We start from the raw sequence: 18228 nt of genomic DNA, 5'->3' as shown, positions 1-18228 counted from the left end.
TAATGTCCCCACACTGGATTTCATGAGTGTGCTGACCATGTCCAGCATTTTAGACGTGAATTATCAGGGGCTATTTTTATCATTTCAATATAGACAAGAAACTACCAGAAGGTTAAAAAAAAATTTTTAGCTTGAAGCAGACCAGGATCAAGGCCTTATCTGTGGAACATGGGGCAAAGGCTGAGTGCCAGGCTCCAGGGAGATGTACCCTCCTAAGGACAAGCCGAGGACAGCTCTAGCGTGGTGCGCAGATGCGAGGCTGTACCCCAGTGAATTTCTGCCCAGTGCACACTCATCTGACCGCCGGCAAAATCAAGATACAGAAAGCTTGCTAGCCCCAGCAGGCTTCCTCTTAGTCATTCTCCCCAAGGAGCAATGGCCATTCTGACGTTTGACACCACAGATGACCTTTGTCGTGAACTGTAACAAAGGGAAATCACATAGCATAGCCACTCGGTATAATCCCTGTCACGCTACACTGTAAAGTGCATTTAAACTGTACCCTTTGTTCATGCTTTTCCATTGCTAGGGAGTATCCCACTGCGTGCACAAACTATGTTTCTATTCATTCGGATGTTGACGGACATTGGATCATTTCTAATTGAGACTATTAGCAATATATCTGCCTTGAACATTCTTGGGAATTTCGTGTTTATGGAGTATTTTTTAAAACTATTTATCCCCTGGAGTAAACTACCAAGTGTCCATTTTGATAAACTGATATTCACTTTTGATTATATTCCTAAATTGGGGATAAATCTGATGTCGATTAGCATTGTCTGCCATGGACTTCGTGAGAACAACATGATGAACACAGTTTGCTTTCCTACATAACTCTGTGTAAGTGGTTCCCTGTGAGTATGTATGTTCACATACATGTTGGCACGTGTGTGAGTGCATGTGGAGGCCCAAGGATGACACCAGGATCTTCCTTAGTTGCTTTCCCGCTGGTTCACAGAGATGGGATCACCAATATAGCCGGTCTGTCTAGCCAGTTTGCTATGAGATCTCCTATCTCCAGCTTCTGAGTGGTGAGATTATAGACAGGCTGCCCCGCCCTCCGACATTTATATGGTTCTGGGACCAGAACTCTGATCCTCCTGCTCACCAGCAAGAGCTTCACCAGTGCTGTCTTCCTAGCCCTAGAACACGCAGGTTTTACTCATCTCTAACGGGGAAGCAAGAAAAGCAGAGGAATAGTCCCATTTGCTCTGCGCAGTTCAAAACATGCTTTTCCACTTGAAAATTGTGTGTGTGTGATATGTATTTATATTATATCAGTCCACCTGGTCTCATCTATTAATACCTAAGAGCTCACAGGCAGAAAAGGCAGGAGTGAGAATGTAAGAGACCACCCCGGCCTACTAGGAATAGCTCAAGGTAGAGCCTCTTGGGTCATTCCATTTCACTGGGAGGCACCAGTGTGCAGACCTCCCAAGAGTGCTTAACCCTCCCAAACCCCCTCAATGTTCTCTGCCTTGTTATGTACAGGGGGTGTATATCTCTTTAATTAGTAGTTTTATGTGCTCAAAAAATAGTATCTGTATACTTGCCCTAAGTATTACCAAGATGCAAAGAGGCCGGGCTCCTCTGAGACATGGGAATCCAAGAACTGGCTTAGTTGGCAATCACAGTGGGCAGGAGGGTTGCTGACTGGGGTCCGGGGCCTTCAGACCCCAGGAAAACCTCCCAGAGTTTGAGAAAAGGCTCTCGGGTTAAACAATAGAAAATTCCGTTGTTCCCAGCAGGGCCCCTGAGTTCTTCCTGCCAGAAGATGTCCCAGCCACAGTGGCATATGATAAAAGCTGGCGAGACAGCAGCAAGCAGCCTTTATCTGGAATCAGGAGGCCCTGGTCTTTCTATTTTTGTCGGCATGAAAGCCTCCCTTCCAGGAGAGCCAGGGAGGTGGCCTTGCTGCGGTCAGCCTGTTTCTCCAAGGCCCTGTGCAGTGAGACAGTGGAGAGACGAAAACATTTCTGCATCTGTTTGCAAGTGTTTAAGAAGAAGGCCCTGAGGAGCTGGAGAGGTGGCTCAGAGGTTAAGAGCACTGACTGCTCTTCCAGAGGCCCTGAGTTCAAATCCCAGCAACCACATGGTGGCTCACAACCATCTGTAATGAGATCAGGTGCCCTCTTCTGGCCTGCACGCATACATGGAGGCTGAACAGTGTATATAATAAATAAATCTTTTTAAAAAAAAAAAAGAGGAAGAAGGCCCTGAGCAGTCCTCAAGGGTAGAGGACATTTCAGCCCATGCATGGCACTGAAGGCTAACCCGTGAACCGTGCCCACTGAGGGCTGGTTTAGGTTGCTCCAAACTGTTTCATAGAAGAGTTGACACTTTGAGAACAGCTAACGCTGGACTGCCAATGTTGTCTGTCTACACATTAGGGGTGCTTGCCACCTGTGGTTCCAGTGTCCCCCAGGAGCCCAGGTGGCCCCCACCTCGTGCCTGTCTGCCACCACAGCATTCTCCAGAGTATGTTCCAGGGAGAACAGGGCCACACAATCTCAGCAAATAACCTTGCCAGGAGTCTGGGGCATGTCCCTTCGCCCTCCCTCCTGGACCCACCATTCCGTTAGCTAGTGAATATGTCAGGGAAATTTGACCAGGAGGAAAAAAAAACATTGTTTTCCTGTAGCTCATATGCAGAATATTTCTAGAAACCCCTATGAGTATGCCTTTCATTTTTAAGAAAAAAATTAATATTCCAGTGGTGAGGAAGAAATCTGACCTCCACTATTATTATCATTATACTATTATTATTTCAATAGTATTTTCCATCTTAAGATTACTAAGGACCTATTCAATATCACCTAGAAAACAAAGGGGAAAGACATTTGAAATTCCATCTAGATGCTTTTATTATCACTTTATCACCAAAACCTTTGCTTCCTTCCAGTGTTTTTTAAGTGTGCATTTTTTCACAAGGTAGTGATCTGTCTGTGCAAACAACCTTGCTCTCAGCTCCCCACAGTCTCATACTAGAAAGCAGGGACCCTGGGGCTGCTTACACTCTACTCCAAACCACACAGTCTGGTGCTTTAGCTGATGGTTTCCTCTGTTGTATGAATATGCTGGGAGCTAACTTCCCACATGAGTATGCTGGGAGGTGGGGCCTGATGGGAGTGGTGTGTGCAGGACATGAAAATGCTACTTTCAGGAGTAAACTCACGAGCCAATGAGTGGGCTTTGGGAAAGGGTCTGTCTTTTCCTAACCCACCGCCATATGAAGAGGAGTGGTGTTTTTCCCCTGCTGTGAACACAGCATCCAGAGATTCGTCCTTGCTAGACTTGAAGTACGCAAGTTCATGGACTTTGGCCTTCCCACTCTTCCAGAAGCTGGAGAAAGCAAACACCAGTCTTTACAAAGCCCACTTGCATGGTAGTCCGCTAGAATAGTTCAAAAGGGGCTCTGATTGCAGCTACCAGGAGCAAATTCACAGGGCCGCTTCGGAAATACTGACTCTTTACCCCCCCACCCCAGTAACGGTCTTGTAGCTTTAACAGTAACTGCTGCAGCCCTGTTGGTCTGGCTCAGGGAGCCTGGGTTTATAAACAAAGCTTATCTTTTACAATGTGTTTCTAATCCCCATAAACAGGCTAAGGGGAGCCACAGAGATGTCCGTGGAGCTGATAAACATTTAGGAAACTATTTATTCTTTTCTTTTTCTTTAGAGTTACTTGTTCTTGAATATAAACTCTTATTTTTGCTGTTTTTAAACCTGTGGTAAAACATGCATAACACAGACTATCCTATGGGAACCGTTTTAAAGTGAACCGTCTCAGCAGTTGGTGACTGCGTTATCGTGGCTGTCCGGCAATCACTGCCGTCCATTTCCATGTGCTGCCTTTAAAACTGGATAATGTTAAAATACGGTGAACTAAAAAATAACAACAGCTATTTTCCAAGAGCGCAAGCCAAAGCAAATTCTTTCAAGGTCTCCATAAAAAGAGAGAGCCACAAATGCCAGTTCCAGAGTACCATTTCAGTCCGCTTTGAAAAGGCACATTTGGGGAAGTCCACCACCCTTCAGCAGAAGTGAGAAACCCTGCAGAGCGCTGGCAGAAACCCCAAGGCACTAAGGCGGACGGGGGGCTTCCACGGAGTCCGTCTTCTGTAAAGGGGTGTTTACAGCGGACCACTGCCCACCGCTTATGTTGCAATAGATGCTCTCACAAGCCACCTCTTGCTTTATTCCATTTAATTCCAACTCATCCTCCAAGTAGGTGTTTTTACTATTCACTTGACATGCAGGGAAAATTAGATTAAGAGGAAGGAATTTACCTTGTTTACACCCACTGTTACTGAGATTGAAAAAAAAGTCCTGCCCCTTGAGCCTACTTTCCACAGGAAGGGCATCCTGATCACAAGCCTGAGGCTTGGTATAGGGTTAGTTAGCACATCAAAATGTGGAATATTCATGCTGAAAGGCATCCACCAATGGCCAGTGTCCATATGAGCAGGGAACAGGGCAAAAATGAAAGCCTTTTCTCCACCTAGACCCATGGAGACATGAAGACAAAAGTACTCTTTCAAGGACAAAATTAAACATTGCTATGGACTGTCCACTCCACTGAAGCCTTTCTTTTTAGAAGCATAGATTGGTCATCTAAAAGTGCATACTTAGTATTGGTACTCAGTACTTCACTGACTTCTGTGGCAAGAGAATTCCTTAGGATGTCTGTTGAAGAAAGATTCCTGACCTTTCTTTTTGCACATTCACATTGAGGGTAAACAGGATGTCTGGAGGGTCCTCAGCTGGTGGTCTGCCACCTCCACTGACATCCCTGTGTCCAAGAAGGATGCAGTTTTTTCTGCAGATCCTGTTCACTCTACCGAGTCAGCAACTTTTATAGCATCCCCACTCAATTCAAGTGCCGGACTGGCTGTGAGCTAACACTTACAACATTGTGATTATTTGACCAATGATTATTTCCTTCCCCTCAGTGTATATAATTTTCCAGTGTTGCTCACTGGTATATTTCCAGAACTCCAATGATTGTTTTTTAAATGAATGAGTACATAAGATGTATGTAAGACAAATGGAACCCAGTCCCTGCCCTCAGTATGTTTAGAACTGGGTAGTAGCTGACCAAGTATAGGGTAATACATAATTATCTATAATAGTCAAGTTTGTAGTCAGGTTAGTTAGGTTTTCTAGATATATAGAGATATATTTCAGTTAGATATGTAGTCTTCAAATCTTCCAGAGCTCTTCAGAATATGGCATTTACATTTAAAATGTTTTAAGAACTTAGGACTTTTCATGACAATGAAACGCATCTGCTCCTGGAGAAAGAGGGCAGAGTCAGTGAGACACCATGGAGCCGCCAGATGAGAAAGATGCAAGCCACCAGTCGAAACCTTGCTGGTAGAGCCTCATGGTAAAATATAAATTAATAGATATGGGTTAATTTAATATGTAAGAACTTGCTAGAAATACACCAGAGCCATTGGTCAAGAAATGTTTTAAATAATATAGTTTCCGTGTGGTTATTTGAGGTCTGAGCTGCTGGGGAGTCGGGAAATGAACCAGCAGCTTCATACAACACATACTAGACCTGTACAGTTCCTTCTTGCCAGTGTTCCCTAAACAACTGTAATAGTATGACAACTATTTGCATAGATGTTATATTATATTGGGTTTTATGGGAAATCTAGAGATTATTTTAAATATATAGGAATTATATCTTAGAACCTCAGATAGGTTCTATGCAAATATTACCCTTTGGGTATCATAAAGGGCTTGGCTAGCCACAGATTTTTTTCTAAACATAATTTTTTTATTGATTCTTTGATATTTTCACATTATACATCCCAATTCCACTCATTTCCCAGTTCTTCCAAATCTTCCATCCACCCTTGTAACCTCCCCACCAAAAGAAAATAAAAAATTAAAATGAAAACATAAAAGAAAAAAGTCTTGCCAAGCCCTCTGGGCAACAAGCTGCTCCTCTGTCAACCTTCTCTCGTACCTCACAGCTGCCACATCTCTGGTCCTATCCTGTCACCCCTCTGCCTCTCCCGCCTCTCTATCACATGTCTGTTCATTGCAGTCATTCATCGCAGTGGCCTTGGGACCTGTGTGTCACGCCGTGCGCCCTTTTGCGCAAACAGCTTTACTTGCAAATGTTCATTGCAGTTGAGTCACTGGTCTGGTTCCAGGCTTCTGGCCTCTGCTACCCTATCAGTTCTGGACCCTCACCCAAACTCCTCTCAGATAGCCTGCTATATTGCCCAGAGTCACGGAGATCCTGTGCCTAGGCTTCTGTAGGACTGGCCCCTTCACACCCTCCAGCTGTTCATGGAGGGGGTAGATGTTGGGGTGGGACAGCTCAAGGCCCTGGGTCTGGGCCTGGGTGGTAGCAGAGTTGGTCAACCCAGGGCCTTCTCTGGGCCTCACCCTGCCCCTGCAAGGGGCAGGGCTAGCTCTCCCATGCCCATACCACAGATTGTGATACTCAAAGGTGGGTGTCTTGGAACCCATAGACTCTGAGGGCCAACTGTGCATCTTACTAATTAACTTCTCAATGTAGTTTAGTAGGCTGGGATGTGACAACCACACAATAAAAATGGCTCCATTTTTTGTTTCTTGTTTAGATTTTAAAACCGTTTTCATACTCCATATTCACTCAACTGATGTTTGAACATTTCATTCCCAATATGTGATAGAACTCTTACTGAAATCAGTAAGGAACTTTAACAAATGACCAGCTTTTTTTTTTCTTTTTTCTTTTTTTGGTTTTTCGAGATAGGGTTTCTCTGTAGCTTTTTTAAAGCCTGTCCTGGAACTAGCTCTTGTAGACCAGGCTGGCCTCGAACTCACAGAGATCCGCCTGCCTCTGCCTCCCGAGTGCTGGGATTAAAGGCGTGCGCCACCACCGCCCGGCAAATGACCAGCTTTTGTACGTAAAATTATCTTTGTATAAAATCAATCAGCAATATTTCCATATTTGCCTCAATGGCAGTAGCTGCTCTTGTGATACTATTACCTTTTATCTAGTGAATGTCAAAGACCTGACTCCCTTTTGTCAAACAATGAAACTAAACAGAAGCACGGCAGATTTGAAGACCACTGTGAGGGAAGGAGCCAGCCCTGACCACAGCAAACACTGGGAACACAGGGCACAAGTGTTACCTTCTCAGCAGCCCTTTCCCCTGTGGTGCAATATTGAAGCAAAAAGGTCAGATCCAGAAGGCAATCACTTACTTTTGGAGCTGGTAAACAAATAGCAAAACCAAGATGTCATGAGGCTTTAGCTGCGAGTGAAGTCTTGCCAGGAGAACCAATGCCACTAAACATTAAAGGCAAGAGACCACCATCAATGAGATGGCGCCAACTTCTACCCTGACAAAGCGGCTGCTGTACACAGAACAACTGGGGTGAACTTGTGTGACAAACAGATGCCAAAGGAACACCCACGCCTTTCTACACAGCGAATGATGTGGGTGGCAACAGCTTCAGAAGCAGGGCATGCACTGACTTTCCAGGCTCATAGGTCATCATCTTCTCATCAGTAGAATGACTATATTTCAAAATGTGTGTTTCAGGACTTGACTTCTGCACATGTCACTGCATAGGTATACGTATGTGTTCACTGGCCCACTCATGTGAGATGTGCCCCTAATAGAAATGTCTTTTCAGCTTGAACATAAAACGGTATATTTATAATGTATATATAAATTTACCACATTTTTAAGTTAGAAGATAAAACAAAACAATGACTGCAGTACAAATATTCATAATTTCACTTGCCTTAACATTTTCTGGCAACGGTTTGTTCTGGGTCAATCCCACAGCAATCAAAGCTATCACGGCCAAGAGAGAGAAAACACTGAGGATGATCAGGATGTTTTTGGAGCAAAATCTCTTCACCTTAGAATCTAAAATAAAAACCAAAACATGAGTAAGAAATCAATAAACAATTATTTTTCTTCCTGTTTTGTATGGTTTTATTATGACTATCCAGAAACACCAGAGACATTAATATGAAGCCCTATTTGTATCCGCAAGATAGTTGGAAATAATTGGAAATAATTGAAGAATAAGAAGTTTTTTTTTCTGTACCATGAGGACCAAACCAAGCTGGTGGATAGGAGAAAGGATGGGTAAAACTGGTGTGGAATGAGGAAGAGTATCATGGCTGCCTCATTTAATGGATCTGGTGTGTCTATAAAAGAAAAGTAACAACTAACAGAAGACAGAATCGCCCTCTTTATTCTTAAAACATACACATACACAAAAATATTTAATTTGCTAAAGAAAAAAAAAGACATCAATCATATGTACACCATCAAACATCAAATCCCACCACTGCAGAACATGTTCTCGCTTGACATGCCTTTTGGATGCCATCACCTTTATATGGTAAGCTGGCAATCAGCTTAAGACCGAGGGGTTTTGAACTCTTTCAGCTGTCATTCCATTAGCTAACCCATTCTGGTTTTAGTCATACCCTAGCAAAGGAAGTTTTCAAAGCTCCACTAGAAGAATCACATAAAGTTACTTCACCTGGACTTAAATAGACCACACAGAGGACACGGATAGGAAGTGGGAGGTCCATCCATTTGGATGGCTCGACCTCTTCTTCAGTCAGTTTCTCCAGCTACCTTCAAACATCTCCTTCGACTTTGGGGAAGGATGGGAGCACATTAACACAGAATCATCTTAAATGAGCTGGGTTCTCCAAAGAACTTTACCTTTCTCTAAGGGCAGGGTGAGAGCAAGAGAGATGAGAGAGAGGCCCAAGCTTCCTCTCCCCTCTTCCCCTCTCTGTCAGCAGCAGCTGGCTGGGACTGACATGGGAATTTTTCCTTATGCTCTTGAGCAGAAACCAGAACTTTTTTTTCAAAAGACTGTAACCTGGGTGCCTAGTCTGTCCCAACCCCCAGAGTCTTCAAGAAATCTTGATGCATCAGGCCAAATGGTACAAAACTCTGGACAAAAATGCTAGCCATATATTACCTCTTACTTCCAAAGAAGGAACAGAAAATGAGCCCCACAGCACTGCTCTCCTCTCTTCCTGAATAAACATGCTCCTTGTTTAGAAATCTGCCTCCCCCAAGCTAAGGGACAGACCTGTTCACTTTGCGAGATTGCACGCCCCTACCAATGCCATGGAAGGTCTCCACCATGGGTAGACACCGAATCACCACCCCGACCACCTGACATCTGCTTGAGCGAGACTAGCAAAAAAGCAGAAACTTTCTCTCTTCTCACTGCCCTGCCTGGATGAGATGGCAGACACCCATGGCAGAGCCGAGAGAGATAGGAGGAACCTGAGTCCTCAGGATCTTTTAGAGATGCTAAGTTGACCAACCTGGAGCTCATCTTCCCATAAGATTATACTTTGACGTAATGCCAGGATACTAATTACCTGAAGCTAAAACATCCATGTACAGATGCTGTGGCAGGAAAACTGTGCTCTTTGATAACAGACCTCTAGAGTCTGGGCGTCAGGAGGGATACCTGTGAGTAATTACCTTCTTCATTTCCAAAGCTTTGAAATTAAAACAGTGCTATCAAGCATGGACTCTGGATGATCGGGTACAATGTGGATAGGTAGCAATTTGTTGCTATGTGTCACTTTTGCTATTTTCCCATCCCCGAGGCTGCTGACACAGTACTATCCGTGCAGCTATTTCCTTCTCATGATGACAATTTTGCTGACTCACTTTCCTACCACATCTACTTAGGCATTATTCTTAGCATCTAAACCACTACAATGAAAGAGATCACGTGATCTCTGCTCTTTAGAATTAGCCTCTCATTGAGAGAGAGACAGACAAACCAAAAAAAGAGATTACGTGAAAAAAATGTTCCCAGGTTATGGTAAGTGCTAAGAAGAAACTAAAACCAAGGGATGTGGTCAGTTGATTGCTGCAGAGTTGGGGCCTGAGATAAATAAGTTATAGTGCTAGGTTATAGGCCAGGAAAACTTCCCTGATGTTTCAGCTAAGAACTGGGTGATGGGAAAGCACCAGCTATGAGACGGAATAGGAACATTCCAGAAAGAAGGCACAAGAACTGCAGAAGCGCCAAGGTGGCAACAAGGTAACTTTTTTCTATGCAAATACTTGTTAATCGCGTTCCACATTTACCCTCACCATATTCTTATATTTTATGAAAGATAAGCAAAAGAACTTAAATATACAAATTTTCCATGTGTAACTTTCAAAATCTTTACTACCAAAAATATGGTGGTTTGTTTGTCATGTCATTACCCCACGAGGAGCAACTGAGATGCTGTGTCTTCCACGGACGTCTCAAAAGCCCTAGCACAGGCAGGAAACCAGACATTTCACAGGAAGTAGTGCTAGGTGTGGAGGTCCAGGCTGGTAGAAAAGGGAAGGACAGGCTGCAGGGGAACCCCTGCTCAGCATGTGGAAGTCTCTGCGTTCAATTTCCAAGAGTTAAAAGGGGAAAGGCGTTTGGGGAACCACCTTCGATCTTTTGCCTTTGGCCTGCAGCTCTTTCAGATCCGGTTTTACTAAAATAGTCATGTTTATTATGAAAACTCATACTGACTCTCTTCTGCAGAGAAAGCCACAGCTCACTGACGCATGGGTGACAGAGAGGAGGTTTCCATCACTGAACAGAACGTGGTGTGTATTTCCTTTGTTTTTGCTGGTTTTGTTTGCTTGTTTGTTGAGACAGGGCTCATGTAGTATGTACCACAGAGTGCTTGCTGGCATGCTGGCCTTGAACTTGCTTTGTAGTTGAGGATGACCTTGAACTTCTGGTCACCTGCTGTCACTGCCTGGGAGCTAGGTTTACAATGGTGACATTTACCAGTTTTATATGGTTCTGGATATCAGGCCCAGGGCTTATACATGCTAGGCAAGCCAACTGAGCTACATCCCTAGCCCATAACACAGTACTTTTTAAAAGTTCGAGAAATAATTTTACCAAAAATATCCAAGCACGAAGTATCGCTTTTCTCTTTGGTTATACTGGGAAGCTCAGAGCTGCCGCCTTCCTCACTTCACAGGACAGGAAAACAGGTTTTTCTGTTTAACATCAGAGACCCACGTACCAAGGAATAACTTCCACCCTTCATTTGACAGAAAGATCTGAAAGAAGCCCAAATTTTAGGAAAATACAAACTAATTTCAAGCCAATAAGCTACAGAAAAAAAAAATCCCTACTTCAATTCTTCATTCTTGATTTCAGTTTAGAATCTTACTATAGTAAAAAAAAATCATAATTAGTTTATCAAAATGCCACTGTAGAGAGAAGTCCTAGGATCTTTTTTATGTAATTCCGAAAAGATAATCTTTCAAACATTTTTCCGTTGATAAAAAGCTTTTTGATGTTGACAGATGTGATGAGTCTCAGGCAAAGGCAACCAAACATTTCCTCTACGGATCCCAGGCAACTGAGGGGGTTGCATCCGATCTCCTGGGGGGCCGCATCGGGAGTAATCCTGGCTTGTCAGGGGAGAACACAGCACCCACGAACAAGTGCTGACGAGAGACAGAGACTCTGTGGAGACCACAGCGGCAGAGGTGGGCTGCTTGCTCACGGTGTTCAGGGCCGTCCTACAGTCTACCCCCTCCTTCCTGAGTCATTCTCCGCCCTGCCTCTGCCACTCTCCTCTTGGCCACCAGAGGACACACACTCAGGCCGCAATCACATTTGGGGGGCTTTGTGCCAGGTCCCTTGGGATACAACCACCCCCTTGCTCTTGGCCGAGAAAGCCCTTTCCGGGGGCTCCCACACTTCCTGGTTCCCTTCCCTGTCAGAAATCATCTTTTGGATGACTGTAGAGATCTTCTAGAACAAGGAACTTCCTGACCAAGAATCTGTGGTAACTTCCTGCTGCCTGCTGCGTCCACAATGACAATGACTGATATTTCAGCACTATCAGTAGCATGCGCTCCCCGGGGGCAGGAACTGTTTTCTGGCTTGTTCACAGCTTTGTCCCCAGGGTAAATGAATGAGTGAATTTTGGATTCTCAGACTTTTTTTTCCAATGTGACATTTCTCCGCTTGGAATTGTATTCTTCCCATTCTTCACCAAGTCTTTTTCTTTGTTGCCCCTATGTCAGGTCAGGCTCAATTGGAGGTTAAACTCCTCTCCATACCTTCCCCCCTCCTCTTCAAACTGCATTCGTTTAGTGTATGTGTATTTGGAGGTGTACGGGTGCCATGACACATGGATGGAGGTCAGAGGAAAACTTGCCTAAGTCAGTTCTCTCCTTCCATGTAGGTTGTAGGGATTGAACACAGGTCATCAGGCTTGGTTGCAGGTACCTCGCCCTGCTGCTCCGACTTGCAGGTCCCACTAGAGTCTGCCCTTGTGTGCTACCCTCTAGTAAGCACTTTTGTTTCAGAGTTCTACAGTTGTTGGATATGTGGCTGTGCTTTCTGTGATCTTTCAATTAAGTGCTCAATAATCATGAAATACACTGTACTATGGGACTAGACTTGCCTGTGGCTCTGTGCTATACTAGTGAACAAAGCACACTAATGTTCCCACACTCGTGGAGCTTATATTTCAGTGTGGAAGGAAAAGTAAGACAAAGTAGTAAAATTTGGAGGATGTTACATTGGTGTAGGAGGTCCTTCTCTTTGTGTGTTGCTTTCATTGGTTAATGAATAAAGAAACTGCCTGGGCCTAGTTGATAGGGCAGAATTTAGGTAGGCGGAGAAAACAGAACTGAATGCTGGGAGGAAGAAGGGCAGAGAGAGAGAGAGACACACACACACACACACACACACACACACACGAGCCATGGATCTGTGGCCGGAGGTAGACGTGCTAAAACTTCTGGTAGGCCATGACCTCGTGGCAATACACAGATTAATAGAAATGGGTTAAATCAAGATGTAAAAGTTAGCCAATAAGAAGTTAGAACTAATGGCCAAGTAATGTTTTAATTAATACAGTTTCTGTGTGGTTATTTCTGGTGTAAGCTAGCCGGGTGTCCAGGACAAACAAGCCTCTCTCCATGTAACATTACATAATTATAAGTACAAAAAAAAAGGTACAAAGAGAAGTATGAGGTAACCCAGGAAGACCTTTGAGGTGATCTTGAGAGAGTCAAGAGGATCAGAACATTTAAGCAGCTGTGTAGGAAATAGCTCTGAGGCAGGACGGGACCTGGCCAGGATGACAGTGTGGCTGGGAGGGAGATGAGAGGAGGAATGGCAAGACACAGTCAGAGGGGTAAGAGGGGACTTTGCTCATAAGACCTTGGAGGTCCCAGTAAGGTCATTGTCCTACTCTGGAAGATATGATGTATTCCAGAGCAATTTGTATGATTTATGTTCAACAGTTTAGAGGTAAACACAGATCCATCAAGGGCTGTTGAAGTCCTTGGGGCTGGAGGATGTGGTCATCATAAGGATGTAGTCATGTAGGGCAACATTTTCCTGCTTCTTTTTTTTTTTTTTTTTTTGATACAGCATGAGCTTACTGCAATAGGTCAGGCCATGGGATAACTACACAGTCAACTGTGGCCAGACAGTCAAGCAGGTACATCCAGGAATAAGTACCATGCTCATGAAGTCTTCTCAACACCTTCTGTGCTTTGCAAGAGAGGATCTTAGGAGGAGTCAGAGCTAAAGTCACCAGAATCTCCCAGCAAGAAACCAGATCCACAGAGATGCTCAGACTAGGGCTTGCCTGTGCAGCCCTTCTGAGGGCCCTTCTAGAATCTTGTGTCAACATGGGCAGTGATATGATACCGGCTTCACAAGGTTGCTGTATAAGATGCAGTGAGCTCACAACATAGCCCACACTTAAGAACTCTGAGAATTATTTAATCTTTTAAATAATAATGTATCTATCACAAATGAATCCACTTACTCCTATGAGAAAATATACTGTCATTTGTCAGGTAGATAAAACTTTCAGAAGTTTCCTAAGCCTGCCCCAACAAATGACCACAGACTTGGTGGCTTAAAACAATAGAAAGTTCTCACAATTTTAAGGACAGAGTCAAAAATTGGGGTGTTGGCAGGGTCATAGTCCTCTCCAAGGCTCTGTGGGAGATGCTTTTCTTGCCTACTCCAGCTCCTCATGATTCCCGGCATTCCTTGGTATCACTTGAATTCCTGCTTGTCCCCTCATATCCCCTTTCTAGTGTGTATCTGCCTGTCAAACATCTGGCTTTTCTCTTATTAGAACACCAGTCTCTGGCCTATTTTTACTTTTAATCTTCTGTTTTTGAGAAACAGTCTATATAACTCTGGCTATGTAGAGCTCATGACTGGTCCTGAGCCCTCAGAGACTCACCAACCTCTGCCTCTTGAGTCTGAGATTAGAGGTGTGCACTACCATCCCAGCTTGACCTATTTTTAAATATGGAATGGCATCAGCTCAAGATCTTTGATTAATGGGCTGGGAGATGGTTTGGTCCATTGTGTTTGGTGTGCAAGCATGAGGACCCGAGTTCAGATCCTGTGAGTACTCATGTGAAAGCCAGGCACAATGCGACGGTGCATATCTGTAACCCTACCATGGGGCACCGGGGTGTGTAGAGTTTGCTGATCAGCAAATTTGCCAAATTGGTGAGCTCCAGATTAAGTGAGAGATCCTGTCTCCAAAACCTATACAGGGCTTGGGATATCATGTCATATGTAGCAGCAAATTTCATCATCCAGAAATGGAAGCAGCTAGGACCAACAATGATGGGAGAACAGTCTAGACTGCTCTGACAATACAGCCAATGTTCTACTCTTTACTAATGCAGCATCTTTGATTCAGACTGTGGATCCACAGTCTGGTGGCAAAGACTGTGTGATTAGCAAGACTATCTGGGGATGTGCTTAGTCATAAATGTTACAAAAGGCAGAACAGGGATTTGATTTGAATCTTCTGACTCCACTCCAATGCTTTCAACTGCCTTCCTGTACTAGAGACCTACAGACATTTCTCGGTGTCAACCATCCTTGGGTCCCAAGTTTCATTCAGTTGAGAAGACCTTGTTCTGTTTTAGATTCCACACATTCCTCCACTCCACGCGCAGTTCAAGGATATAGTAGTAAACTTGGCAAGGGGGGGGGGGGGGAGGGGGTCCTGCTGAAGTTTCATTTGATGAAAGCAGCACAGATTCTGCTGAAAATGAACTTCAGGGGCTTGATTATGATCAGTCAGTTGAAGGACAGAAGGCAAAAGGAAAGGGAAGGGAAGAAGCATGAGGAGCTGAGAGACACAAAAAGACAAAAGACAGAGAATATGCAGGAAGGGCAGGGGTGGGGATGAGGCTAGCAAAGGAGACAGGAACCGAGTACTGAATGATTAACTCTGCGCAGTGCTGTTTTCCAGGGCCGAAGCTCACTGATCTCTTGAACCTTAGCCCTCTGGGAAGTAATTACTGGTTTGTGTTTGATCTAATTAGCTGACTCTTCTTCTCAGCTCACAGCTCTTTAGCTGGAAAGTAAGTATATTTATCTTAACCGAGTCTGGCAGATGCTCTGAGGATGAGTTCTGGCCAGGGAACCTGGCTGGGGACAATCAGGCAGTGGGGACGGGACGGCATACAGAACAAGCTCTGCTGAAAAGCAGGCTCAGGCAAGCTAGGCTGCCCACTCAGCAGCCTTATGTGATGTGCTCTTCTCCAATAGCCAGTGTCACTGACACGGCATTTGATGGTGCCTGGCTTCGAAAATGCTAATGTCTACAAACTCAGATGCCAACAGAGTTCTGAGCCGGGGAAGCAAGGAAGCAAATGAGTCCTCCCTCCCCCCGCTCCTGTCCTCCTTTCTTCCCACCACAGCACCCACTCTCTTCACCCACTCCCCTTTCGGCTCCCCCTGAGTCCATTCTCCCACAGATTGCATTGAGCATAAAAGGTCTTTGTGATTAGCACGGAATCCCCATGTTTAAGGGTAGGGTTGGCAGGGAGTAGGGCTGTTTCCGGCAAAGTGATGTCACTGAGTCTGCACACAGGAATTCCCTGTGTCCTAGCCAAGAGGCATAACAATCCGAGGTCTCTGCACATGGCTTGCACCGAACAAGTCTTCTCCACATCTGAAATCAAACAATTGTGCCCCGGGGACTCTAGTCTTTCTCAGAAGCAGCTGCATATGTCAACAAGCTGTGGTTATTTGCCAGCACACACACACACACACACACACACACACACACACATACACACACACACACACACACACACAGAGAGAGAGAGAGAGAGAGAGAGAGAGAGAGAGAGAGAGAGAGAGAGAGAGAGAGAGAGAGAGAGAAACCAGACAGACAGCACTGAGAAAATCCTTTCTGGTTATGCATCAGGCCCCTGGGCAACAGTGGAACCAGCATGAACTAACTCACATAGACTATGTTGCTCTGATAGGCTTTTCCCTATATCTTACATGTGTAAATTCTCTCATTCCTATTGCCTCATTTTTTTCAGCCATTAGGCGCAAACTAGAGCCTGCACAAAAATATTAATGTGGAGAAAATAGACTGTAAACAAAATTAAAGTGATAAATCCAGGCAAATGTTTTCAATACTATCAAATATTTTGTTTCCTAACAGATTAGACGTTAAAATCATTAAGAAAATCATTGGCCAGGTGGTAGAGTGCACACCTTTAATCCCAGCACTCGGGAGGCAGAGGATGGATCTCTGTGAGTTCAAGGCTGGCCTGGTCTTCAGGGAGAGTTCCAGGACAGGCTCCAAAGCTATACAAAGTCTTGAAAAACCGAGAGAGAGAGAGAGAGAGAGAGAGAGAGAGAGAGAGAGAGAGAGAGAGAGAGAGAGAGAGAGAGAATCATCAACCCAGCTAATAGAAAAAGAACATTAATAGGAAATTTAAAGAAAAGAAAATACATAAAATACATTATTTTCAACATGAAAAATGCTTGAAATGCTTTAGATTAATCTTGCATTAAAAGGATGTCAGTGGAACCAGAGTGGTGGCACATATTTTTATTCCCAGCACTCAGGAGGCAGAGCAGGTGCATCCATTAGTTCAAATCCAGCCTGGTCTACATAGCAAGTTCTCAGCCAACCAGGGCTATGTAGTGAGGTCCTGGTTTGTTGTTGTTGTTGCTGTTTCTTTGTTTTTTTTTTAAAAAGGAAAAACAAAAAGGAGAAAAATATGTAGATGAAAAGAAGATATGTGATATCTCAATAGAATTTTTTCATACTTTTGTAGATATGTACCTTCTAGAGTGACCCCCCCCCCAAATTTAAAATACTGTCAGTTTTCAGAGTTGATCAAATAAGGAACAGCTGGAACACATATATCATTTCTGGGGATACAACATGACACAGCCAATTTGGAAAAATATCCAGCAATTAGTTATGAAACTAAATATAGTTGGCCTCCCTACCTCCAGGTTTTGCACCTGAAAACTCAATCCATTGTAGAATTATTGAGAAAATAATTACGTCTAAACTAAATATATGCAGACTTTTCCCCTGCCATTGGTCCCTAACAACACAGTATAATAACTACAGACCTAGCCCTTACCTTGCACCAGGTACTGTAACTAACGTAGGAGGCTGTGAAGCATACCGGAGGATGAGCACTGTATCACTTCCATCTATTTGGTACCCCAGAGTGAACCAATACTCCAAGAAAACTGAGATACAGCTCTAAGTATTTACCCTATAATCAGGTAATCACACTCTCAGGTGTTCAGCCCCAAAAGTACAGATGATTTCCATACGAAGACCGGGATCCACACATTTCTAAGAGCTTTATTTGTAACCATAAAAAATAAAACATCCAATTGTCCAGCAACTGGTGACTGTGTATAAATCATGTTACAACTATACAATGAAATTATTCTCAGCAGTACAAAAGGAATACACCAGCGATAAATGCAATAGTATGGGCTCATCTCAAATGCATGGTGCTAAGTGATGATATAGAATTTATATATCTGGAGCGAGATAACACCCCTTTAGCTGTTTCCAGCCTGTGGCACTGAATAGCCTATCCATGTACTTTTTCATAGCCTCAGGAACATATTGGGAGGTTAAATTTCCACAGTAAACATCAAAGGCCATAGGCTGAATGATTTCCTTCTAATATCAAAAAGGTAAAATTTGTGGCACAAAACAGAGCACTGAGCAAAGGCTCAGGACAGGGGCCGGGGATTCACTCTGCTGAATCACAAAGGTCTTCTGTGATGACGGAAATACTCCCATCCTGTTTGTGATAATGGCTAGATAACTACATACATATTTATCAAAATCCATATGAACTATACATCTAAAAGGAATGACTGTTAGTAGAGGTTCAGTAAAGTAATTATATGAAAAATG

General features: G+C 43.9%; 1 protein-coding gene across 1 annotated transcript in view; it reads right to left on the bottom strand.

Moving 5' to 3' along the window:
* The window catches only part of Entpd1 (ectonucleoside triphosphate diphosphohydrolase 1), an 82887-nt gene that overhangs the window by 19028 nt on the left and 45631 nt on the right, over window positions 1-18228 (bottom strand). Inside the window, exon 2 of the mRNA XM_038331990.1 lies at window positions 7761-7888. Within this exon, the coding sequence (XP_038187918.1) occupies window positions 7761-7888 (128 nt within the window). The remainder of the gene's footprint in view (window positions 1-7760; window positions 7889-18228) is intronic.

The sequence above is a fragment of the Arvicola amphibius genome, chromosome 1, assembly GCF_903992535.2.
Source record: "Arvicola amphibius chromosome 1, mArvAmp1.2, whole genome shotgun sequence".
Lineage (NCBI taxonomy): Eukaryota > Metazoa > Chordata > Mammalia > Rodentia > Cricetidae > Arvicola > Arvicola amphibius.
The sequence above is the reverse complement of the archived record's forward strand: the minus strand, read 5'-3'. Positions and strand labels throughout refer to the sequence as shown.